We start from the raw sequence: 26,500 nt of genomic DNA, 5'->3' as shown, positions 1-26,500 counted from the left end.
GCGTTTGTGCATATCACTGAAAACATGTTCCTATCTACACGTAAGCAGGAGACTTGATTCTAAAAATGGAAGAAGATGGACGATTTGCACCATAATAGCAGCTGAAGGTACATTTGGTCCAATTAACCATAAAGCAAAATAGATTTAATGCACAATTCTGGAACAGAGGGCTGATAGAAACACAATTAAGAAATTGCATAGGCCCCAAATTGGATTGATTCATTATTAAAACATATATAAAAGCCATTTCTATGCAAATTTCATACCTTCATAGAAAGGAGAAGCTGTTAAGAAATGCTCTTCAAAGGAAACTGCTCCCTGAGTGCTTCTTTTCCCAAGCTTCAAATATACAGTATACTTGCTTACTTCTGGACTTATGTGAATTTTAATTACTAGGAAACTCACCCTCTATATGTAACAGCCTGCAGGCAATTCCAAGTTCTTTGTACCTTTTATGAACTCATTTCTTTTATAAAGAGATTTGGGTCATGATTTTTGCTGACATTTTTTCCATGCCATGTTTCTTTAAAATCTCATGACAAGAACAATAAAATCAGTTCCCCTTTCTTTATCCTTGCACTTTATTTTCTAGCCTCCAGCTCACTGTGGTCAGTAGTGATTAACAGAAACAGAAAATGAGATCCCATTCACAGATGCAAACTGTTGGTTCTATTTTGAGTATATTTTTTCAGGCTTTAGCCAGTGTCTCCATATTCCTTTTGGAAAGACTAATGTAACCCTCCAAAAAGTTTCATTTACTTCATTTTCCTACCCGTCTGCTGGAAATTCTACAAAATCCCGACTTACATCACACAGGATCCCAAATATGCAGTGAACGTGTGCAATGTCATAGCATAAGACTTAGGAATGACTTGGTTACTGGTGCAACCAATGTCTGTTGTGGAGAGACTTAAGAGAACAACCCTTGTGGTCATAACCAGCATGATAGACATGGTAATCCTGTCTAATGTATCATTTTATAAATGGAGAGAGTTTACTTTCTGCAGTTAAGAAAAGGAAGTAGATTGGTATAATATCAGAGCTTGTGTGAATGTGGAAGGTAGAAGGCTGAAAGGAGATAGAATAATAAAAGCAAAGAATTGGAAGGAAATTGCTGAGGCCATCAAAAGTAACTTAGCATGGAGATTTAAATCAATGAGTACTCAACATCTCCTTAAACACATCTAATAAAATGGAGCTCACTTTGGTAATACATTTTCACTAACAAATTGTTGGAGGGTTTGGGGTTTGTTTGTTTTTTGCCATCCTGTAAATTTATGTTAATTATTCTGTGTTCTATCCTTGGGGAAGGATAGAAAACAGACCAATATAACACTTTTCAACTATTTGAGGAGTCTAATCAAATCAATTTTCAATCTGGCAATGCTTAGAGTCAGTTTCAAAAAGGTGGGTGTTTTTTTAGCAGCTGGGGATGTAGCACTTGCACACTGCTGCTTAAAGCATCAACTTCTTTTGCTAGCATCATGCAAACAATGTGGAAGCCAGCTGCTTCTAGCTATTGTACTCAATCTTGAGTCACATGGAAACCTAATAGACATTGTCTCTTTCTTTTCATACAATCATTAATATAAATGTTCAAGAAAATAGGGCACCACCTTATGCACTACTCACATTCTACTTTAACAAACAGATATTGATGAACAAATCCCACTTATTATAGCAACCAGTCCATATTTAATTAGCAGGCTAATCAGAATGTCATAGAGTATATCATTAATGTTTTGCTGAAATCAAAGCTTATTCTGTCCACTGTATTCACATGTAGCACAGATGCTTCTTTGAATATACAGGTAGTTCTTTACTTTTGACAGTAATTGAGTCTGGAATTATGGATGTAAATCAAGTTGCTTGTTAAAATTGGTTGACCATGCCCAATTTTATGACCCTTTTTGCAGTAAATCACCATGATTGTTAAGTGAACAAAGAGATAGTTAAGCAAATCAATGCCTGTGATGGGTGTTTTTGCCAAACCTGGAAGTAAATACTGATTTCCAGGGGAGAAAAAAGCACATTATAAATTCCAGTCATGTGACTGTGGGGACACTGCAAATAGTTGTAAATGTGGGCTGGTTGCCAAGATCCCATAGAATCACATGACCACGTGGGGCTGACCATTGGAACTTCATATTCAGGTTATAAGTAGTCCTGGGGGCCAGTTATAAGTTGAGGACTTCCTGTAGTCTTGCATGCTGTGAAAACAACTATCTTAGCAAGGTGAGAAGCTAATTTATGTTTTTTGTTATGCATTTTTAAAATTTAACTTAAAATTTTATCAAATAAATTGTAAGTTTTTGGTGCTCCATACAGAGGTTCCTACCACTCAGAAAGATCCTGTGATTAGCAGTAAAACTGATATGCAAAAATACACAAAAAATAGAAAGAAAAGGGAAAAATAAAAAGAGATTAGACTTTGAGAGTGATCCCTGGAATTCCTAATATATTTCACAGTTGGTCTGCTATTCCAGTCACATCAGATTAATGTTAATGAAAATGGGAAAAATTTAAAAAGTGAAGCCGTAAAATGTGTGCCAGAACATTCTAAATGTACCTTCTACAACACAGAGGTCTCAAACTCAATTGTGTAATGCGACATATCATGATGTATCATGATGTTTTTTGTCTTTGTGGAGCCTAGGTGGGCATGTCCTGCACATGACGCATCTGGCCCACAGGCTGCTAGTTTGACACCCCTGTTCTACAACTATTTTCATGCCAGTATTTTCTTTGTCTGCTTCTGGTAATTTGTAGCTGTGGCCTGTGCTCCAAAGATGGGATGCTCTGGATTGCTACACAGTTAAACTGAGGCACAACCCCTTTAGAAGGCTCTTTCTGATCCCTATTTTTGTCATTCTGACTGACTGTTTTGAGCCAGAGGGAAAAACTAGAGAAAGAAAGGAGGGCTTGACTAGGAAAAGCACAAGCAGAACATCTGACTGAAGACTGCTCCTAGTTAAAGAGGGGAGAAGAAGATGGTTCCCTCCATCCTTTATGTAATTGTCTCAGTTCATTAGCAAATGTCATGCCTAATTTTCTTGAATTATTATATAATGCTACCAGTTATTTCTCTCATAAATCTTTATTAATTTGATTATCCCCATATGAAAGTCAGTTGGTGAACAGGTTAAGGCAGGGGTAGGCAATCTCGGCTCTTTTATGACTCATGGATTTCAACTCCCAGAATTCTCAGGAATTCTGGGAGTTGAAGTCCATGAGTCATAAAAGAGCCGAGGTTGCCTACCCCTGGGTTAAGGCATCAAGCTAGAAAGCTGGAAACTGTGAGTTTTAATCTATTTTAGGCACAAAGCCAACTTAATAGAGCCTTGGTGGAGCAGTGGGCTAATGCCTCCTTAAGTAACACCAGCTGCCTGCAATTAGTGCAGGTTCACATCCCACCAGACTCAAGGTTGACTCAGCCTTCCATCCTTCCGAGGTAGGTAAAATGAGGACCCAGATTGTTGGGGGCAATTAAGCTGACTTTGTAATAATGCCGCTTAGGGGGTGTGTGAAAGCCCTAATAAGCAGGCATTTACATAGAATGAAGGCTACTACTGCTAAGCTTGTAAGCCGCCCTGAGTCTTGGGAGAAGGGCGGGATATAAATGGAATTAAAATAAAAAATAAAAATAAAATAGGTGACCTTGGGCCAGTCATTTTCTCTCAGCTCTAGGAAGGAGGCAATGGCAAGCTACTTCTGAAAAACCTTGCAAAAAAACCCCTGCAGGGACCTGTACAGGCAGACCCCAAGTAGGAAAAAAAAATCCATATATGAAAATGATAGTGTTACAAAATTGCATTCCCTTTACCAAAAGGATTGCTTTAATGAACAGGACAACATTTATTTACCTAACTTGTACTCCACCGCAATCACAGTATTCTTGGCAATTCACAAATTAAGAGGCTACCACATAAAAACCTAAAAGATAAGAGAATTAAAACACAGGCAAAGCTTGTTACCTCCTTTATTCATTTAAGCTTTCTCCTTGAAACTTCACAAAAGCATTCAAATGTTTATTTGATTGTTTATTTAATTAAGCAACTGATCATATTTGTTGTCTCATGGATCCTTTGCTACTTTTGTATTTATGAATTTTGATGGATTTTACGTGCATATGCCAGTCTAAGACCATAATAAATAAAGGAAGAAAGAAAAACAGGCACCAATACATGGTGTCATACCCCAACAGCTATGAAGATCACAGCAAGTAAGAGGGGAACTAAGTGTTTTAATAATTTGATCAGGACATAGAGGACCAGTAGGGAAACTGCTGAAGCAACTGTGCTCCCCAAACTAATCTTGTTTTCACTTTCCCATTTCTCACAGCTAGAAGGCCCGTTTCACAGAAAGCAAGGCTTGCATTCTGTCAGATTTCTCTGTCATATTAGACAGAATATAACACCCACTCTCAACCTCCAAATACCCCACTACACAGAAATTTCTCTCTTCTCCCAGGATTCAGGTTTTTCATTATAGGCAACTATGTTTTCTGCCCCCATGGTTTCATCCATTCTTTTTACTTTGTCCCATTCCCATGGATTCCTTGTTCTCCTTCCCATGGTTCCTTACATTTAATTATTATTATTAGACATATTGTGCAAGATTGTCCATGACATGCATTCTTTGGTTCCCTAGAAGATCTGCACGAAGCAACGTCAGAGGTGATCACCTGGATAGCTGAATTGGATATCCAGTTATGAAGCCACTGTGATGCCCTCTTAGAAGTTTTACTTATAATTACATGAATTGTGAATATATGTTTACTTCTCTTCTGTCCTGTTCTCATTGTTAAATAATAATAATCCACTTCATTTCTCCTTTTTGGGAGGCTTACAACATACAAGCACAACCTTGAAGACTGATTTTACCTCTCTCTGGGTAACCAATTCAAGAATTCACCTCAAATTGCAATAGATGTGGACACTGCAGCACAGCAGGCCAAAGAATTATGTGCAACAGGGAGGTTCATATTAAATTAACAGCAAGCCTTTCTGCCCATCCTTAAGACTTTCAAAAGCAATAAAGGCATGAAATGAGCTCTTCCTGTTGCGAGTCCCTGTCTTGCATTTATCCCCTCCATTCCCAGTAACTGCACTCCCCTGACTTCAGACACAGCACATAGGATGAATATGGCAGACCTTGACTGAAACAACAACAGCCTTAAATCAATATTTATATGGCTTTATTGTATATTGTTTAAAACTTAATCTACAAACACACAATTTGTCCTACAGCAAACATGACGGGGTTAGAGGAACAAAGCAAAAAGAGGGACTCTCATGACAGAGAAAAAGGAAAACCAGGTTCAGTGTATTTGTGCTGGCTTCTCTTTCATATGGAATTAATGGTGGTTTAATGGGGTATGAAAGAATGTTTTACTGGAAACAATGAGGAACAATTGTCTAGCTCACGTTTCATTTCACAGGTCATTATTGCATTAAGAAGTAAATCGACCAAGTCCGGTAAATAACAGTCTGGGTATTGCTGAAAGCTTCAAACCAAACAATCTTACAGTTTTCACCTAATATCTCTGTCATTTTTAACCCTTACAGAGATCTGCTGCAGGCTAAACAATTATTATCTTCACCCACCCCTGGCAGGTAAGCATTATTCATTTTACCTTCTCTAGCAAGCCCCACCAGGCAAAGGGTTTTGCATTGTTGTTTTGTTTATTAGGCAGCCTAGCCAACTGTGTATCTGGTGGCCTTGAAAAACAACACAACTTTTAGTGAGTGCTGCAGGCGTCTTTAAACAGGCTGCTTCCTCTGCAAAATTAATTGTTGCAAAACACAGCACTTCTTCTGTGTCAAGTACTGCGCACTGACACTCAGCAGTTTGTCTTACTTATGGATATGCCAGGGAAATTTAGGGCAATGCCATTCTTCAAGTTCACATGCAAATCCTGTAAAGTGTGAGGCTTATTCACTCTTGAGAAGGCCAACCTTATTACTTACTTAATTTTCATCTGGGAACTATAAAGTCTAGCTGTCCTGTCGTCCATCTCTCTATGTATAAACAATTACTGTACCGTTCTTTGAACAACATCAGTCAAATATATTAATCATAAATTCCTCTGAATTCTATTTTTCACCATATTTAAAACTCATTTCTGACGCAACCTTATAAATTCAGTTTCTCTCAGAACAGATGTCTGGAATGTAAGTATTATTTCCATTCACGTGTCATAACTTTTCAGGGAGGAATTATTTCTGCTAAATCCATTCCCTTCATTTTTCAAACATGCCTCTCACCTCTCAATTATCTCACAGTCCAAGGAACCAGGGTACCACTCAGAAGCGGGCTGAAAATTAGTGACCCCTGTGACAAATTAAGGGCATGCTTTTTATGTTGCTTTTTCTTCCAATGTTTTAAAATTCTTATTTTGAATTTATTATGTGCCATTAAGTGATTTTTCAACTCATAGCAACCACACAGATAGATTTTCTCCATGACAATCTTTCCCTAACCTGTTCTTTTAGGTCCATTCTGAGTGGACAGATATAGTTTTAAATATCCATGGAGTGCATAAAAACGCCCTTGGAGGGTTATATACAGGCATTCCTCAGCTTACCACCATTCGTTTAGTAACCATTTGAAGTTACAACGGCCCTGAAAAAAGTGACTTATGAGCATTTTTCATACTTGTGGGTGTTGCAGCATCCCCATGGTCACATGATCAAAATTCGGGTGCTTGGCAACTGGCAAGTATTGATGAAATTGTAGTGCCCGGGGTGTGTGTGTGTGTCATGTGATCACCTTTTGCGACCTTCTGACAAGCAAAGTCAGTGGGGAAGCCAGATTCATTTAACAATTGTGCTACTAACTGCAGTGATTCACTCAACAACTATGGCAAGTAAGGTCAAAAAATTGAGCAAAACTCACTGAACAATTGTTTTGCTTGGCAGTGCAGATTTGGGGGCTCAATTGTGGTCGTAACTCAAGGGCTACTTGTATGTGTGGTGGGGGAGTTGTTTAACAGCCTTTTCCGTGATAATGCAGTAGCATTCTGGAAAATGTTTTTAACTGCTCAGTAGGCCCCCTTGTTCATAAATTCACTTCTCTTTTGTGTATTAGAGGATGTTGCTCCTCAAAACTATTCTGATTTTTTTTACATTATATTATGTTGATTTAATTACGTGGTTGGTTAGTTGGTGGATTATGACAGTAGGGGGAGAAAATCTGGTTAATATCTCTTTCCTGTTCTAACACTTCTCAAGGTGCATAAAAACAGTCATGATAGCAGGAAAACAGTAAAAACCTCAGTTGCTCTTAGCCCAGTGGTGGGATTCAGCTGGTTCACACCCGTTCGGTAGAACTGGTGGCTAAATTTTGTTGAGCTGGAGAACCAGCTGAATGCACACTGCTTCCGGAAGTCCATTCTAGGTCTTGGATGCCCAGGCCTGCATTCGTGCAGAGAACTGGTTGTTCAAGTATTTGAATCCCACCAATGTCTTAGCCCCACTATGGAGACCACACTAGGAATCAACTTCACAGGGAAACTAAGAATACTGTTATTGAGAAGGGCTACAATGAAATAAATGTTACCAGTCTGCTATACCTCCTCCCCTTCTTATATTCATGTGATTATTAAGAGCCTCTTTGCCATACTTTCTGCCTGTTTAGGATTTAAGATTTGCTTTTCCCCTCATTGTTCTGGTAAATGTACTTATCTTCAGTATCTCCATCAGTGTCATCTTGTTTATGCTCTGCAATTGTTTTATGTAGATACAGAATATGCTTTCTGTATCTACGTATACTCAGGGAGTATAGATCAGTAGTTATCAGGAACGGAAATTTCCTTGCATGGTGTTATTTTCCATTATCTCAACATTTTACCAAAGAGTTATCCTATAATATACGTCATAAAAATCTATTTGCCCAATCAAAGCTCGATACATAAAAATAAACCATAATATAAAAAGTTAACTGATATACCCAGAAAATAAAAATATGGTGATAAAGCATCTCATTTGTTTTCAGAATTGAACTTCCATGAATGAATGCTTTGGGATTCACCACAAAGTAGTGTAGCAGATAAAGGATACATTATAAAGGACTTCTATAAATGATGGGTGATTAAAATTAGGGAGATATGATTCTTGTCCATGGTTTGGACTTGAAAATAAGAAGCGAATAAAAAAAAGAGAATCCCAAGATGTACAGTATAAGTACATTTAATATAGAGGTGGATGGTCAATTTCTTCTTCTTCCTTTTTTGTTAAAAAAGTTTTTGTGACACTGATTATTAGCTCAATGTCAAATCCTTCTAAGGGCCTTTTCTCAATGACTTCCATATATGTCCTTTTCTAGAAAACTTCTGGAAATTCTTAAAATGGCAAAGATGGTTGTTTTCTGATGACAAATCTAGAAGCTTATGACCTGATATGTGCATGAACATAAAGAGCAATAAATCTGCCTTTAAAGATGATGGAACCTGGTGTTTGACTTTTTGACTTGTGATTCATAATCAGGTCAACTAAACCAGGGGGGAAGATCATGTCTGTGCAAGACAGTGAATTAATCAGCCCTCTAAGCAGCCTCTAAGACAGATCCTTAGAGAAATGTCTTTTACCCTGGAAGACATTAGATGTTTTATTTAAAGATTAAACATTTGGTTTAAAGATTAAAGTTCTCTTTGTGCTTAATCGCTTTCCAGGGCAAGATGGAAAATGAGATTAATTACAGTCCCCTGCATTAAGCTCCTATCCAGCTGAAGTAACTTTTCTGCAAAATGGCCACCATCATGAACAGCAGGCTCCAGAGATACTAATTGTAATTAAAGAGTTTATCTGGAGTCGCAGCACAGTCTTAATCAGGATGGGAACCGAGCCTCACTGCATGCACTTTCAGCACATGGCTGTATAACAAAATAGCTCTTTTGAAAAGGCAGTTTACTCTAAAAAGTCTGAGCAGGACTTGATGCCGGCGGGCCTACCATTCTCTATGGGATTCACACAAAATCTTATTAGGTCAATTGTTTAGAAAGCATCTCTCATTAAGGGATTTCAAAACGCTTGTGAAAAGTGAATAAAATTACCTTGCTCTATTGAAGAATAAATGTGGACCAGGCTGCCGTTAATACATATAAAGGTTATGTTGAATTAAGTTACTTGCCCTGGAACTAGGAGAGACATATACAATTGGAAACTGTACCCCTGAGACAAAGACTCTAAATTCTTTATTGTCATACTGCCATCTTTCTGGAATAAAGACACCAAGTCTTTACTATCCAGGAATAATTGTCTTCAAATGGCCACAGTAGCACTGGATTCCTTCTAAGTTGCTCTCTCTTGCATGTAAAATTCTTCAGTATTGTTGTCTATCCATGATTGACAACTTACCAGCATCCTGGCATGCTTGTTCCCAATCCAATTCTGATTTTTGGAAAACCGATACAGGTGAATCCAACCCTAGGGCACTTCCATCCAAATCTTTGAAAAGAGCTTTCCTTGAGCTCCCATATATTGCATTACCAGATGAGCTGGGTTCATTTACTCTGACAAGAAAGAAAGAAATATGAGACTTGGGAGAAATTATCCTGAACTCAGCCCGGGGAACATATCAATTACTGATACACATGTCAGTTAAATAGGAGACAGCACAATAGTGTTAAAGGTAAAGGTTTCCCCTGTCCAGATGTCCAACTCTAGGAGGCAGTGCTCATCTCCGTTTCTTAGCCGAGGGAGCCAGCGTTGTCCAAGGACACTTCCATGGTGATGTGGATAGCATGACTATACACAGTGGCACACAGAACACACAGAATTTATCTACTTGCATTTGCATGCTTTCGACCTGGTAGTGGGCAGAAGTTGGGACAAGTAATGGGAGTTCACCCTGTTGCGTGACACTCAGGTCTCGAACCCGGATTGTCAGCTTTCCAGCTGACAAGCTCAGTGTCTTGTAATAGTGATAATAAAAGATAGACTCTCTTTAAAAAGATGGCGATGCATGTGTGCTCCTTTAATGTTTTACAGGTGATATTGCAGATGCTTTGCCTGAACATAGAGCATAGTATTGATGAGAGCTAGAATGGGAAACATCTTCAGTGCACCAAGCTTCTTCCTGAATCAGTGTATGTATCCAGATACACACATTCTTCAGCATTCATTTTTTGCTCAAGTGACAGACACAATGCAATGATGTATTTTGTTGGAAAACTGTTTAATTCATTACTTGCTGTTTATATGTACACTGAGACCTTATGCACCAGAGACAAATTCCTTGTGTTTAATCACACTTGACTAATTCTATTCTATTCTATTCTATTCTATTCTATTCTATTCTATTCTATTCTATTCTATTCTATTCTATTCTATTCTATTCTATTCTATTCTATTCTATTCTATTCTATTCTATTCTTTGTAAATAGTGCACCTAAGATCTTCTGGTAGGCTAGCTTGAGAAGCTGGAAGGCAAATAGATTTCTTCTAGTCATCTGGGGATCACATGCAATTGAGCAGAGGGGAAGGTAGGACTTTTGGTGTACATTCAAGAACATATGCATTCTGTACCTACAGCATCATGACCAAACCCAAAACTGAATGTCTTGCAAATTACATCTGCCATTTCCATTGAGGCAAGTGACATTTGAGTGGAATGCCATTTTAGAATCTTTTGAAATGATTAACTGGAGCTGAAATAAGATGAAACAAGAAATAGGAGAAAGTGACTCTAAGAAAAACAGATCAGCAATAGTACTACAGATTATAAATATATCAAACATAATTATTGTGGAAATCTCAGCAAGAATGATCCAAAATGAATTACTTATAAATGATTATAAGTATACCTCGTTTGCAGTGGATGAAAGTAGAACATATTTTTTTCACTGATATGGAGCATTCTGGTCTGCTCAGATGTGATCAGATGCAAGATGCCTCCATGTCCTGGATTTGTCATGATGCAGATGTCTTGGTCCTCAGTATAGCAACTCTTTCTAAAACCATCAAAGGTTATATCTGATAAAGGGAAAATAAAAACTCTGTAGGAAAATGGCAGCACTCGACTAATTTATACAGAGAGCCAATTTGCTCTAGGCACCAGTCTAGAAAGTGGGAGACTGGGAGTTCTAGTCCTGCCTTAGCAATGAAGACCATCTGGGCTAGTCTCTCTCTCTCTCTCTCTCTCTCTCTCTCTCTCTCTCTCTCTCTCTCTCTCTCTCTCTCTCTCTCTCTCTCTCTCTCTCTCTCTCTCTCTCTCTCTCTCTCTCTCTCTCTCTCTCTCTCTCTCTCTCTCTTTCTCAGCCCAGCCCACCTTACAGTGTTGTTGTTCTGGGGAAAATAGGAGGAGGAAGGTATGTTGGATATATTCTCTTGCCTGAGTTACTTGTACTGTAAAATTGATAAAGATGGGATACAAATAAATAAATATCTCAGGCTAAACTAAATCTTGAAGTAGCTGCATCAGTGTGTATGGTCTGTGGTATAATGTTGCTGCTTTAATTGTTGATAGCGCTTTCCCCCCACTTTTTTGACACTTTTTAAAAAAAGTTTAGAAGTACAATGTCAATGCTGCTAACATCGAATGTTCTTGCATTGACATAGAAGGTAAAATTTGTTTATGTTCACATAGGTTTGTAAACCTTTTTTCCCCCTTTTAAATAAAGGATTACTATTTTAGGATTCATTTAAAGATCTCATTGATTCCAGGGAGAAATTTATGTCTCTGGGCTTACTGAATTAATGCTTCTATGTTCTGTTTAAAATTATTCAAAATGTCTTCATTTTTGTTTTCAGGAGGAAATCTTTACAAAATAAACAGTTGTGTCCGTTTCCCTTCTATTTCTCAGTAGAACAGGAGAAATTCACAGTTGCATATAGTTATCATGCTAAACATAGTTTAGTTCAAGAATAACCAACCTAGTGTCCTCCTTTTGTTCTAAATACCAGATATCATCAGCTCCAACCGCCATAGCAAATGTCAAATAATTTGAAGACTTGTAATTCCAAAGTTCTAAAGGGAGCCCATTTCTATCCCTATTTTGACAAGATATAAACAAGGAAAAATGAATGGCATCAGGCCATGAATTTTTCCTTTCCTTCCCACCTTTCCTATATAGCCAAGAGAGGAATTATAGTTAACTACAGCAAGCAATGTCAATCTGGCCTATAATTAATTATATTTAGTTACAATTATGGATAATTTAAGCAAGCCAAATAAGTCAGTTTGCCATGATTAAACAAGCAGGTAACTTTAAAGTGAATGATTTAAAATTAACATTTCTTTCTTTTACTTTTTTTCTTCTTAATGTTTTTCCTCGTGCAGGGTCCATTTTTTTGGTTCAGTCAAGTGCTGATCCACTGATTGGGGCAGGTATTGATTGATCTTGACACCCAAGCTTGATGTCATGGGATGGGAAGAGTGACTGGCCAAGAGTCACACAGCCAGCTTTCACAGTCTCCTCGTTTCTAGCCTAGTGTCTTAACTAGACAAAACTGGCTCTCTTAACAATATTTCATATTAATAGCAATAGCACTTACACTTATATACCACTTCACAGTGCTTTACAGTGCTCTTTAAGAGGTTTACATAGCATATTGACCCCAACAATCTGGGTCATTTTATCAACCTCAGAAGGATGGAAAGCTGAATTCACCTTGACCCATTCAGAATCGAACTATTGGCAGATGGCTGAATTAGCTTGCAATACTGCATACTAACCACTGTGCCATCAGGGCTTTTATTAATCATATTAATATGTCTTGGGAAGAGTATGCAAAACCACATCCCCACTTATTCATGTTAGATTAGATTAATCTAATATGTACAAACTCAGTGAATATACAATATGGATTCTCATGCTTCCCATGAGACTAGATACACAAACACACAAACACACAAACACACAAACACACAGACATACACACACACAGACTTTCATCAGAAGCATATAGATAGATTTATTTGGATCTTTTTTCCATTTAAATGAGTCTTTTCTTCTATAACCATTTTACAGTGAGAAGCATTGTTATTACATAATTGTATATTTTATGTGACAAGTTCTTGGTCTCCCTACTACAACTACTCTTTCTTTTTTTGTTGGTGTCATTGAAAAAGGCTTAATAATGTGCTGATTATTTTAGAAGAAGTATATATATGTATCCTGAAACAGAAAAAAATGACATAAAGACGTGTATTTTTTTTAATCCCATTTATATCCCGCCCTTCTCCGAAGACTCAGGGTGGCTTACAATCTAAAGCACAAATCAATGTGCTTAGCAATAGCCTTCATTCTATGTATATGCCTGCTTATTAGGGCTTTCGCCCCCCCCCCCAAGAGGCATTATTACAAAGTCAGCTTATTGCCCCCAACAATCTGGGTCCTCATTTTACCTACCTCGGAAGGATGGAAGGCTGAGTCAACCTAAGACTGCATTAAATTTGGATTTAGATACAATAGCATACAAAATCAGGATCAGCTGCATTGAAATCAGTCCATTCCTTTTGAAAATATTCATAGGCCTGGGCTTTGGTCAGCTACAAGCTGTAGCACCATAACAGATGCTTGTCTAAAGGTTTTTTTATAAAATATTTGAGGTTCCTAAGAATTCTTTAAATGACATTTTAACCACCAAGCACCATTTGTAGTGCTGGGATTTATTAGTGTATTCATTATTTCAGTATTTATTAGACCACAGATGCTCTTAAAGTACTAACCTTGTAGAGTTGTGACTGCCAGAACTATTGAATAGTTCCTTATTTTATGCCATGGAGCATCAGGCCACCACTTACAGTCTGAGGTAAAAGATGGCCACAACATGCCAATTCGGCCCCTCCAGGGATTGCGTGGAGCTCGATCTCTAATTGTCTCATTGGCTGAAAGAGGCTGGATTCTGTCCTTGATGCAATCAAAGGAAGTGCTAGTTGCCATAAAGACAGAGTTTCTTAGTTTCAGGTGCTGCTTTTTCTGGTGACGGTACAGCTTAGCAGATGGTCCATAAAGTACTGGCAAGAGTCCCACAACATTGTCTACCAATATCACCTTCTCAACTACTACACTTCCTGCAAGATGAAAGATTATCCCATAGTCATAGTTTTTGTAAGACAAAAAGCCTGTGATTTTAGTGCAGTTTGGAAAGCCATCTCCTTTATATAAATGAACCCCATGAAGGCTTGAATGAGCTACATTGCCACTGTAAAGGTCCTCCACTAAGAAACATTCTTGACCTTTTATATGAAAGGCTATCCGTTCTGAACCAGCCACGCTATTATAATGTAGCATAGCACCTTCTACTGTATTTGTTTTGATGCCAGCCACCCAGAAGCTCGAGGTCCCTGGTTGCTTGCTTAAGACAACCAGATTTCTGATGAGTGTATGATTTTGGCCTTCTAAATGTATACCATGTCCAATTGTCTTGAATATCACATTATCACGTAGGAAGAGCCCACTACTTGTAATGGCTTGAATACCAACTCCACAGCTGTGGTGAATGCTGGAGGAAATTATGAAAGACTTGGATGAATTTGTAATATCAACTGATGGAGACTGTGAAGATCCAAAGTTCAAAATTTCAACATTTGAAAGTTGAAGCACACCTGCAAGATGGGAGAAGGACGTGTTTAAGAATCAGGACTTTATTGGGGGTTTTTTTGTGAGGGGGGAGGGGGAACAAGATAACCTTCCATGCCTTGAAAAATAGAAACAATGGTAAAAGATATTCTATTGATGCCACTTTAGACATTCTTAATTCATAAATCCTTAAGATAATACTATTCCATTTTTTTTTTTAAAAAGAAAGCAAATACAGTAAGTAACTAAGGGGTTACTTAATGATCCAGGTTTTATTTTCATTAATGCCTACATAACATTTGCTATAGAGAATAATAGTTTTTCACTTCAAATAGCACATTTTAAACTCAGTTACATTTACTTTCCTCACTAATTATTACTATGTTATCACACTCTTAATAAAATAAAAAAAATCATTTATAACTCCCACATTCATAAGGGGTTTTGGGGTCAGTTGATGGAAGGAGGCAATGCCAAACTATTTCTGAAAAACCTTGTCAAGAAAACTGCAAGGACTTGTCCATGTTTTTCTAAGCTATATGGATTGAGAACAACATGTAAAATAATTATAAATACTTAAGTACCTGCATCTTGATTTGCATAGTCCCAAGGTCTCACCAGAAGTCTTCCTATGCAATCCCTGTCAGATTTAATCTGAATGTTTCTTGTCAGAAGCCCAACCTCTGCAGCCAGGAGAATCCATTGACCATCTTCTAATCTATGGGAATACCCTACAAAGATCAAAATGACAGAAAACAATAGAAGTGGAATAATAAACCAAACATGGGATCTCTACTAATTCTTCCCTTCTGAAAACAGTTCATATATCCAGGCTATATACAGTAGGACTTCACAATTTATTGCAGATTCAGATATTTGGAAAAAGTCATTTACTTTATTATCACTTTTAACATTATTTTCCCCTTATTTCATATAATAATCACTGATATAGAGAATAACATATCTCAAAAGTGAGGAGTATAGTACCTTAGCTGTTTTGTGATCAAATATTGTACAAGCCTAAATCATTTCCATGGCATCTCAGATTTAAAAGAGGTTAAATATAAGGTCAGAGTTTATTGCACCTACCTAAAATTTTGCAAGTATTTCTAATTCTAGTAGTATGAGACAGCAGGTAAATACAGAAATAATTGAGACATTTATACAATTCATTCATTGTATAAGTGCTGATTGCCCACTTAAATGTCTTAAGAAGCAATACCAGCCCTTAAACTAAGCTGAGAGGCAAAGATACAAAATGGGAATGAGATCATACTTGCTGGTCCAATATATGTTGATTCTAGTTTCTCTAGAGAAACCTAATGTATCTCTGCCCATGACTTATAATATCTTCCTCAATTATCCAACTATTGTGCCAAAAGAACATAATGGGAACAAATTTTATATCACTTCAGTGATGGCTCGGTTAAACTAGCTGCTACTATAATTCACTGAGGATTGGCTATATTTAGACCCCAGATGCACGTACTGTAGTCTTCCGTGCAAAATTTTGGGTAGAAGACTGTGCATTCATAGCCTCAGCATGTGAACTTAGTCAATTTGTAGTAGCTGGATCAGGAGTCCAATTCTTGCCCTTCCAGACATAAATCTCTATTTCAGCTGATTGTCTTCATAAGGTTAACTACCTTACGGATAACTTGTAATTCCCTTTTTGTTACTTAATTAAAGCAATGAAAATGTTAAGGCACCCTAGGAAGAAAATACTATCGAATAATGACAAGTTTATTGAGGAGAAATAATGAATGTTGGGTAGCCTTTAATGTACAAAACATAATTCATGATACAGTCTAAGCAAAGGAGACAAATTGCGTACCAAGATGTCTATGGAGAAGCCGTTCACGTATTCTAATGCTACGATTGTTAACGTTGTCTAAAGTGATTATTTCAGCTTGATGGGCTTCATATGAAGAGGAACTGACAACAATACTGTCACCCTGACGCCAGTCCAAATGATCTTGCACCATAATCCTGTAAATCTCAGAAAAAAATATATTGTGAAGTTTCCATGAAATATTACTTCCTTTAAAGCATACAAACATACTATGAAGAAAAATAGAAAACGCTTACTAAAACGCTTACATTCGCTGATGAAGACAAGTCTGTAAGTGGTAGGAAGAATGTGAGATGAAGATATAATTAGAAGAATAGTGTAGCACTCATTTTTCTCCTGGAATCATTAAGGAAACTGAACTATAATTAAGGAAAACAGGTGAACAAATCTGCCCTCACAGTATCAGCAAGATAATGAACAAAGTTCTGGAAGGCTGAGGAGCTGAAGCCATTGTTTTACAGTGGTTCAGCTCCTTCCATTCTGCATTGGTGGGGAAGGAAAGGTTGACTTGGTGGGCTTTGACATATGGGACGCCACAGAGATCAGTTTTCTCTCCCCTGCTTTTCAATATCTACAGTATATAAAGCCCCTGGGAAGGTTCATTCAATGGTTTCAGGTGTAGTCTCATCAGCTAATGACATCTAACTGTATCTTGCCATTCTGGGCTATAGAGGAGATGCTGTTGACTCTGTTTCCTAGTGCCTGGATCCTGTCACTTTGGATAGGAAAAAAGACATTGAAATGGAATCCTGAAAAGCTGACATTTCTACAAATGTGCCAAGGTCTTTTGTCACTACCAAGAGTTAGTGGGTAAAAACTACCCATCAGGAAGCATGTCTCTGACGTGGGCGTCCTTCTATTTCCTGATGGATCAGTAGGTAGAAATGTGATCAAAGAGGCACATGCCCAACTGGTGAGTATGCCAGTTCTGGCCTCCTTTGGTATCAGAGGACTTGGAGGTGTTGGAGGTATGAGCAACAATAACTCATGTTCTTATCGTCAGCCATCTAGACTACTGAAATGCCCTCTATTTAAGGATGTCCTTAAAGAATATTTAAAAACTGTGGTTGGTTTAAAATACAGCAGTCTGTGTACTTTGAGGTTCCTGATTTTGGGAGTGCATACCAATAGTTTTGTGGATCATTGCATTGGTTTCCATGTCCAATTTAAGGTGCTGATTTTGACCCATCAAATTCTTTTCTTGACAAGCAGACACTTTCTCTTTAATCAAGCAGGAGAAACCTCTGCACATCCCACATTTTCAAATAATTAGTGGGGTTGTAGCAAGGAGAAATTGCTTGTTTGTTTTTACCTCCCTAGGGAGATCAAGCTGCCTCCTTCTGTGCTCGTTTTCTGCAAGCTCCTAAATATGTTTTCAGAGAGCTTTTTCAGAGACCCTTTTCCTGATTTGAATTCTTGTTGCTATCTTATATTCTCTTTCAATTCTGTAAGGCTGCTGTAGTTTTCATTTTTATATGGGTTTTATTTTATATTGTATTTTTATGTGTGTGCCATCAAAAGTTATTTTTAATGCAGTGGCATACTAATAAGTTTAATTCAGAATCATTTTGAAATGTTGCCAGAAAGGTCCTACCATTTAACATCTACCTTTTATTTCCAGGTGCAACATCATTTCCAAGATGTGTCCATGACTTCTTGGTATAAACACTGTGCATCTGCAGCTTCCCAAAAACACCTTGAAAAGAGGAGAAGAAAGTAGCCATGATTCAGAATTTGCTAAGCTTTGCAAGATCTTCAACATACTAGGGAGGACATCTCAGCTGTGCCAATGCAGATTGTTTGGGCACTTCATAAAGTTTCCAAGGCACTTTCCTTAAAGATTATATTAGGAAGATTCCAACTCTAGCAAAAAGGTGAACTGGCTTTCTGGGTGACTGTATAATCCATATGCTCAGCAAGGTCATACCAGTATTGGAATAGGAAAATGACAGCTTTCTTGTGGGATTAAATAGCTTGAAAAAGATAACCTATCTAGAAATATAATAAAGGGAAAAATGAAAAGATTATTGGGGGGGGGACTTATTTCCTATTTGAAATGAAAGCCTGTTTAGTGGTCTATCACTTTGGTATATTGATAAGCAAACCTTTTGATGCTGAGGGTAGCAAATAGTGCAGGGTGGGACTGGATCTTATGGATATGCATATCCACAAAGTTTTCTAATCAGAAGTACCTAATTTCTGTACCTAATTGATTACTAAATTCATCAACTTATCCCACAATTCCTAATCCCTTTCTGTGGATTGCACAAATGTCCTCCAAATCTCTACCTAGCATTGCCTAGCAAGTCCCCTTTGTTGTGCTTTCTGTTTGTATTTCTTAAGGAAAACATATCCAGACCACACACACATACATACACACACACACACAATTCCTCCATCCCAAATTTCTGACATAACTGGATATAAAGTCTGAAGAATGGTAACAGAAGTAGTCAGAAGTAGTCAGAAGTAATCAGAAGTACCTAATTTCAAGCCAGGAGCATGATCAGAATGCCTATTATAATTCTGTTTCACTCCTTTTCCTGCATGTTTATGGAGAAGAAATCTCTTATAGGAATGTAAATTAATCTGCCTTCCATGCTTCCACAGTGGTCTAAAGTCTCTTCCTAAATACACACATAGACTTCTCCCAACACATACAAATACACAACCTGCCTGTCCTTTTCCCCCATCTTGATTGTATGGAATTACTGTTTCTTAATGCATTCAATTTGTTGTGTAAGTTCATCTGAGGACAGAATGCTCTGTATGCCTTAAACACCCTACTCCTCCATCAGCTACTAACAATCTACCAAACAACTGATGGGCAGGTTGTTGTGAGATATGCCCCATGTCCCACATTCAGCACAGAAGCACCAGTAGATTACAAGGGGCAGAAATATGTTATTGGCTGCTGGAAAAATGCTTCAATGTTTTCATGTTGCTTCAGGTTATCCATTCTTGACTTTTAGCAATCAAAATGCAGTCACTATTTAACAAAACAGGCAATCTTTGAGGACATTTTTGATCAAGGTTTTTCCAGGGCCCCATTGAGGAATTCAAAAGATGCTATCCATACCAATGGTTCCTGGACCAACATTCAAACCGTTCAATCGATCACAGTTTACTGTCTCAGATGCCCGAAGGAGAATGTGTACCTTTCTCCTTTCTTCTAATGGATGCTGCAGGGTGCCTAAGGGGAAATTGATGAAAATTAATTAATTTGTACAATGCATCTGTTTCTCCCTTTTTAAATACTAAACCTTTATCCAAGATGACTTACATAAAAGTATACATACATGTAAGTAACAGCCAAATAAAATAAAAGACAAATAAAATAAATATTAATATTGCAGTACTCAAATGTTACAAAACGCATAGCAAGAAGTACCAAATACAGCAATAATACTAACAGATATGCATGTTCATTCTATTTCCAGCAAGCAATTAATTGTCAAAGGCCTGCCTAAGTACATGTGGTTTTCAGTGCTCATCTTACTGTTAAAATCAACTTAAATCAATGGATCCCCAGTGAAAATATTTGAGCATGTAACAGCATGAATAATATCTCAACAGTGAACTAATTTACCAAAAGAAATTTCAGTGAAGCAAAAAAGGTCATGCTTTTTTTTACATACTAGAGTTAAAAAGCACTGGGTTTTACAATAATACCAAGCATTTATTCTACTGCAGGATAGAATTTATTCTACACAAAGTTCATTCAGAATCTCAGAAACCAATTTTTTTTCATAGCAGGGACACAATTTTTTTCCAGCTCTTATTTTATGGGATTTTGTCACATAGCTTTTGTCACATTCTAAATCAGATAAACTCTGGCACTTGCATAACTCACCAGATTTCACTCTGGTTTTTTTTTTTAATTTATGCTATAAACTTTTACCATAGTTACATCCCACAAGGTCAACTTTATCATCTTCATCCAAGAGAGCGGTAACAATTGTCATGTGACCTCAGTTATATGACAAACATTGGCACTGCTTGCTCATAACAGTAGCTGAAGTAGGGGAAAGGCAATCCTCTTTTTCTTTAACCAGAATAATCCAGATTGCCAGCAAAAAGATAAACAGAGTTGGAGAAGGAAGAAAAGCTGTAGAAAAGTTAATATTCCATACAACAGAGTATCCTTCTTGTCCAGTAGAAAGCAAAGACAATGGGTTGAAACTCTTTCTCTTCAAAGAGGATAATCTTCCTTTAAAAAAAAAATATTTTCTTTCAGAGCAGATAACAATTCTTTCTTGATTACTCTGGCTGCTCTGGCACAGACATTTGTTTTGCTTAATAATTTCAGTTTCCCCAAATTTGTTTTAGAAATTCTTTTCTTTTCAGTAGGGTAAGTGTGAAGCAGAACTAGTTTACTAGAGAAAAGGATAGTTAATCTCAAAAATATTTGGCATTTTTTTCATATATCTTTGCATTAGTGTTCAAGTAACATTTTGGAAGAACCACATCTCTTTCAGAGACATAACATTTGAAACCTAAGTGAATTTTTCTGATGACATTGGAAATACAGGAAGACAATAAAAAGGCAAAAAACAAGAGAGGCTGGAAATAACGGTTATCTTTTAGAATGCAAAGTGAGCTGTATTCCAACTGTGAACCTATTTATTTCACCCAGGGTAGTTTACAGACTCAGAAGAAAATAGTCTAGCATGAAGAAGACACTTGAAGGAAAAAGTAGGGCAATTTCTGCCCTAGAGAAATGTAAGCAGAGTCCAGTCAGAGAGTTCAGCACTCCTTTAAAATTAGAGATTAAATCGATTATACGACCCCAAACTGCAGCAGATGTAGAATTAAACAAAGAAATCTGTGTAGAATTAGCCATCGTGCCACAATAATTTAATATTCAGAAAACATGCCTTTGGTGAGGAAAAGAGAAAGTGCAATATGCATCCCTAAGAATTCATCTTAGCAGCCCATTTAATGAAGTGTCTATGAAATTAATCTTGTTATAGATACAACTAATCCTGATTCAAAATCAGGCAAATGATTCACACAAAGAGACTTAGAAGGACCACCCTGTTCAATCTGGAGGCCAATTCAGGCATCTGGAAATAGCTTGATTTACTCCAAGCTGCTCTGGAGCTGGTTTGATCAGTCCCAGAATAATAATCATCATCATAATACTAAAGAGCAGAACTATATTATCTCTGCAGCATTCAATAAACTCTTGTCACTTTTAGGGATATGTCTTCATCTTTTATTTTATTTATTTTTTTAACCAAAGACCATAGCCAAAGCTAGACTCTAAGGGCAGCCAGACCTCTTCAGCTTTCTGCCCATAATCTCTGTTGGGTCACCTCCTCTTCATAACAGGACAGGTCCTATGCTGCTTTCCTAGAGAAGTGGAGTAGGACAATGCTTTTTGTCACTTGACTAGCCAGGCCATAATATTTCCAGACTCCCAGTAAACCTTAATGTTTTCTATCTGATAAAAGAACTGAATGCATGACTGAACGGCTTTCCTTGATCTGGTCTTATATTCCCCAATCAAGAATTAAGAGGATCTTTTCCCATCATCTCACTACCAATCCAAAGCACTTAAGCCGAGGAAACAGATACTGATCTAATCATAAAGCTCATTTATCAATTACAAAATCCAGTCCCGCTCTTCCTCCTTCTCCTACCATTGTATTTTATGAGATTTATTTTTTTTAAAAAAAAGATGGAGGATACCCTTATTTAAACTGCCAGCTGTAGTCTTCTCCATGTCAACAAAAACATCTGTTTTTGTCTCCTCACCAGATCATAGGAAGATTGGCTAGAAAGAAAATATGTCAGTTTTTCTCCCCTACTCAATGATATATGGGCTTTAAATAGAAAATATAACCCTATCCCAATTAGCACAACAAATCTTGCTAAAGAAAGCTTTGGGAATCATGGTACAAAAATAGTGATTTTTTTTTTGTTTAAGGTAGCTGCCAAATATCTTAAAATGTATTATAGCAGCACTGATTTTTTTATATATATAGTTGTTCAAGAACCAGCATCTGCAGCACTAGAATAATGGCTTGAGAAATGGAATTTCATGGAATATTTTGAGTCAAAACAATTCATTACATAACAATTTGTTCCAATTATTCAGTGTTTCAGGATTCAAAATTCAGCCGGGTCCAGAGCATAGCTCCATCCTAATAGTGACATCAACATATCTTTTATAAACAAGAAACTGTCAAATAAGTCTGCTCCTAAAGTCCAGTTTTCCATGATTTCAGAATCACCAGCACCTCAATTTGCAGATACATAGATTGTGACATTGCTTTAATAATATATTGTTTTAAAAAGTGATAATGATATTAAACTGAAATTTTATGCCAATTGATTACTTCATGCCATAAAATTCTTGTTGACTCTTGGTGACCGTGTTGATAGATTTTCTCTACGATGATCTCTTCCTAAGCTGCTCCTTCAACTCTTCCAATGGTGCACTCGTAACTGAGTCCATCCACAAAGCTGCTTGCTGATCTTTCTCCTTCTTTCTACCTTTCCCAGTATTAGAGTCTTTTCCAGACTGCTGGGTCATCACATAATATGCCCGAATTATGATAATTTGAGCTTGCTGATTTGCATCTCGAGTGAAAACTCTTGGTTGATTAATTTGATGTTCTATTCATTTGTTTTCTTGACATGAGACAAGACTATATATTTATTTATTATTTATTTTATTTTATTACATTTATATACCGCCCTTTCCCGGAGGACTCAGGGCGGTTTACAGGGTAATTAAAAACCAAAAATACAAAAGTTAAAAACCAAGTTTAAAAAAGATTAAATTTATCCCTGTATAAATAAAACCCCAATTAAAATAAATTAATCCTCAGCCTGGGCCAGAGAGCTCGAAGAGCCAGGTCTTCAGGCCCCGGCGGAATGAACGGAGGTTGGGGACAGTCCTCAGCTCCACTGGCAGCTGGTTCCAAAGGGCAGGCACCCCCACTGAGAAGGCCCTATCCCTGGGTGTTACCCGCCGGCAATCTCTTACCGGTGGCACCCTGAGAAGACCCTCCCTGTGGGAGCACACTGGACGAAGGGAACTTGATGCCGGTAGCAGGTGTTCCCTCAGATATCCCGGACCCAAGCCATGTAGGGCTTTATAGGTCATCACCAGCACCTTGAATTTCACCCGGAGGGCAACCGGAAGCCAATGCAGCTTGTGGAGTAGAGGTGTTACATGGGAGTATCGGGAGACCCCCATCACAACTCGCGCGGCCGCATTCTGCACCAGTTGAAGCCTCCGAGTGGTCCTCAAGGGCAGCCCCATGTAGAGAGCGTTGCAGTAGTCCAAACGGGAGGTCACGAGCGCATGAGTGACTGTGCGTAGGGCATCTCGGTCCAGATAGGGTCACAACTGGCGCACCAGGCGAACCTGGGCAAAAGCCCCCCTGGTCACGGCTTTTATACTCTCCCCTTAAGACAATGATGGCTTTGAATTTTGGGTGTTATGGAAGACTCCTGAGAATAAACACGTATAGACAGGAAAACAAACAAATGGACCACAGAATCAATAAATCCACAGGCACAAATGACCAATTTCAAATTATTTCATTTGGCTTTGAGAAGGTTGGGTCAGCTTTGAAAACAGTTGACCTCACAAAATTCTTCAGGACTTTAACAAGCCTCTTTTATAAACTTACTATAGGAAAATTATCCAGCTCATTCTCCTGTTTTGTTATTTGTATAACCCTTTTAATTTGCTGCTATCAAAAATTATCTTCCCAGCCTACAAAAGAGATACCACTCTTGCCTTTTACAACATGTTCACATCTTCACTTTTTACAGGAAGAATCAGCAATGTTCCTGCATATGAAAAACTTCTTCACCTGAGGAAAAATAATCTCTCTTGCTCTCTCTCACAGTCTCTCCACTTTGCTCGTGCCCGTGCTAAACAATATGGGGAGCCAGATTAATAACATCTTCCATAAGCAATTCTTGCATTAGCTGATAGGTCATCAGAATAGTAGCTAAATTCATTGCTTTTGCCATCATCATCAGACCCTCAAACTGTTAAACAGTACCTTCAATATATCTTTTCCTAAGTGTTTGCTTGATGTAGCATTTCTCAAACTTGGCAACTTGAAGTTGTGTGGACTTCAAGTCCCAGAATTCTATGGAGTAGAAGTTCACATATCTTAAAGTTGCCAGGTTTGAAAAAAAAATGAGTTTCAATGAGTCTGCTGTTTTCTGGTAGGTTTGTTCTAATCTCTGAAATAAATGTGTAAATATGTATGCATGTGCAGTATGTATATATGTGTATATATACATTTGTACACACATACACAGGGAACTGAGTCATAAGGAATGTTTTTAATTTAGGATTTATCTTTTCTTCCAGACAAATGCTGTCTTCCAGATTCTAACATGTTCCATCATCCTAGAGTCAATGGGAGATGGGGGAGAGTAATACCAATATACCCATTGCCTTATGTCAACCATGGACTCCATTGTATCAGAGGTAAAACACTTGCAGTCTAGCAGTAATGCACAATTCTGATAAACCACTGCACTGCGGTATCCAGCTCTTCAGAGAGATAACAGCCAACTGGCAATCAATGAAGCTAACTAGGGACCAAAGGGAGAATGACTAAAGAGCTATTCCCTGATCCCAAGCACTATTGGGACATCTCCAGTAAAATGGGTACTGAGGCACAGAGATTTTATACAACTAGCAGCTGTCCTCTGGTTGTTGTTGGCTGAAAGCAGAAAACACTTTTTGAAGAGTAGTACTCATCAAAAGACTAGTTCATTCATGAATACTGTAACTCCAGAACAAAACAAAGAGTTGAACCTGTAAGATGATCTCTCTCTGAATCTATATTATTCCTCTCCATCTATCCTCTGTGGGGAGGAGTATTGAATGCTACTTTTAATATACCGCTTCACAGGTTTTTCTCTCAGATCTCGCCTTGATTCCCTGCTGTCACTAGCCCCTAATAAAAGTTTCCTTTTGAGACAATGCTTGTTTCAAGAGTTCTGCTTTCTTGGGTGGCTTAGCTGAGGCAGGTCCTTACATCCACCCTGAGATAATCTGAATTATAATTTTCAAGTCATTCAGTCCTAAAATTCTGCACCGATTCCACTGATGTACGGCTTGCTTTCTTCTGTGTTAATCCACTGGGAAACACAGCCCCTGTTATAAATCTCTTCTGGACCCAAGCAGATTTACACATTTTATGAAGTGAGTGTTGTCTCCATCTACTCCTGGATCTTATCTGTGAAATTCTCCAAGGCTTTTTATTAAAACTGGGGACGTGGGGATGGCAAAATTATCAAAATTATCTCTGAATCAAAGGAAAGGAATGACCCCATTTTACTAGTTACTAAGCCTGCTTTAATTCTTATACAGTAAAATTAGAAGGGACCATTTAGGCCACTGAAGTCAACCCCTGTGCAGGAATCCAAATTAAGCATCCTAGACAGATGGTTGTCCAGTCTCTGCTTGAACACATCCAATTAAGAAGAGCTCACCAAGCTTCTGGCCTGATGATGCCACTGTCAAACTGTTCTTCTTGTTTAGAAGACTTTTTTTTAAAAAAAACATCAAATCAGAATCTGTAATTTCTGTAATTCCAGTCTTATCTATTATAACCTGTTCATTCTAGAAAGAGAGAGAACGGGGCTTGATCCTCTATGTGATATCTTCCCAGTTATTTGAAGAGTGGTGTTATGTCCCTCCCACCTCTTCATTTTTTTGATCCTCAAGGCCAAACATCTTTCCCTGCCTCTGTAGACTTCTTACTTTCTAGTCCTCTGATCATCTTCACTACTCTTCTATGAACTTGTTCACTTTCTTTGAATCTTTCGAAACTATACTTTTCGGGTGGTATTTCCTTTGTTTGTATCTCTGCTGCACTTTTGTAATGGTATTTGGAAATTACCTTGAAGGTCAGGAGGAAGAGCTAGACAACAGTCTGATAAACAAAATTAATTTGAGTCCAAAGGAGGAGAGGTAGCAAAAGTGTCTCAGCAAGGACTTTCCTTAGTTTGGGGGAGAGCAAAAGTGAAGGATGGCAGGGTACTTTCAGACTTGAAAGATTGATGTTGGCCTTGCAAAGAAGTCCAGACAAGAAGAACAACCAGGAGTATTAGCTCTATCTTGGCTGTAAGATTAC

General features: G+C 37.8%; 1 protein-coding gene across 1 annotated transcript in view; it reads right to left on the bottom strand.

The window, feature by feature from the left end:
- Positions 1 to 7,641: 7,641 nt before the first annotated feature.
- PKHD1 (PKHD1 ciliary IPT domain containing fibrocystin/polyductin) overlaps positions 7,642 to 26,500 on the bottom strand; it is a gene marked incomplete at both ends in the record, with an annotated part of 196,628 nt that continues 177,769 nt past the window's right edge. The window contains 8 exons of the mRNA XM_081342989.1: positions 7,642 to 7,721; positions 9,357 to 9,511; positions 10,805 to 10,973; positions 13,747 to 14,550; positions 15,109 to 15,255; positions 16,359 to 16,513; positions 17,985 to 18,072; positions 19,456 to 19,569. Coding sequence (XP_081199115.1) covers positions 7,642 to 7,721; positions 9,357 to 9,511; positions 10,805 to 10,973; positions 13,747 to 14,550; positions 15,109 to 15,255; positions 16,359 to 16,513; positions 17,985 to 18,072; positions 19,456 to 19,569 — 1,712 coding nt within the window. The remainder of the gene's footprint in view (positions 7,722 to 9,356; positions 9,512 to 10,804; positions 10,974 to 13,746; positions 14,551 to 15,108; positions 15,256 to 16,358; positions 16,514 to 17,984; positions 18,073 to 19,455; positions 19,570 to 26,500) is intronic.

The sequence above is a fragment of the Vipera berus genome (genome assembly GCF_964194415.1).
Source record: "Vipera berus genome assembly, chromosome: 1".
In the NCBI taxonomy this organism is placed as follows: Eukaryota; Metazoa; Chordata; class Lepidosauria; order Squamata; family Viperidae; genus Vipera; species Vipera berus.
This window is presented reverse-complemented; position numbering and strand designations above follow the sequence as displayed.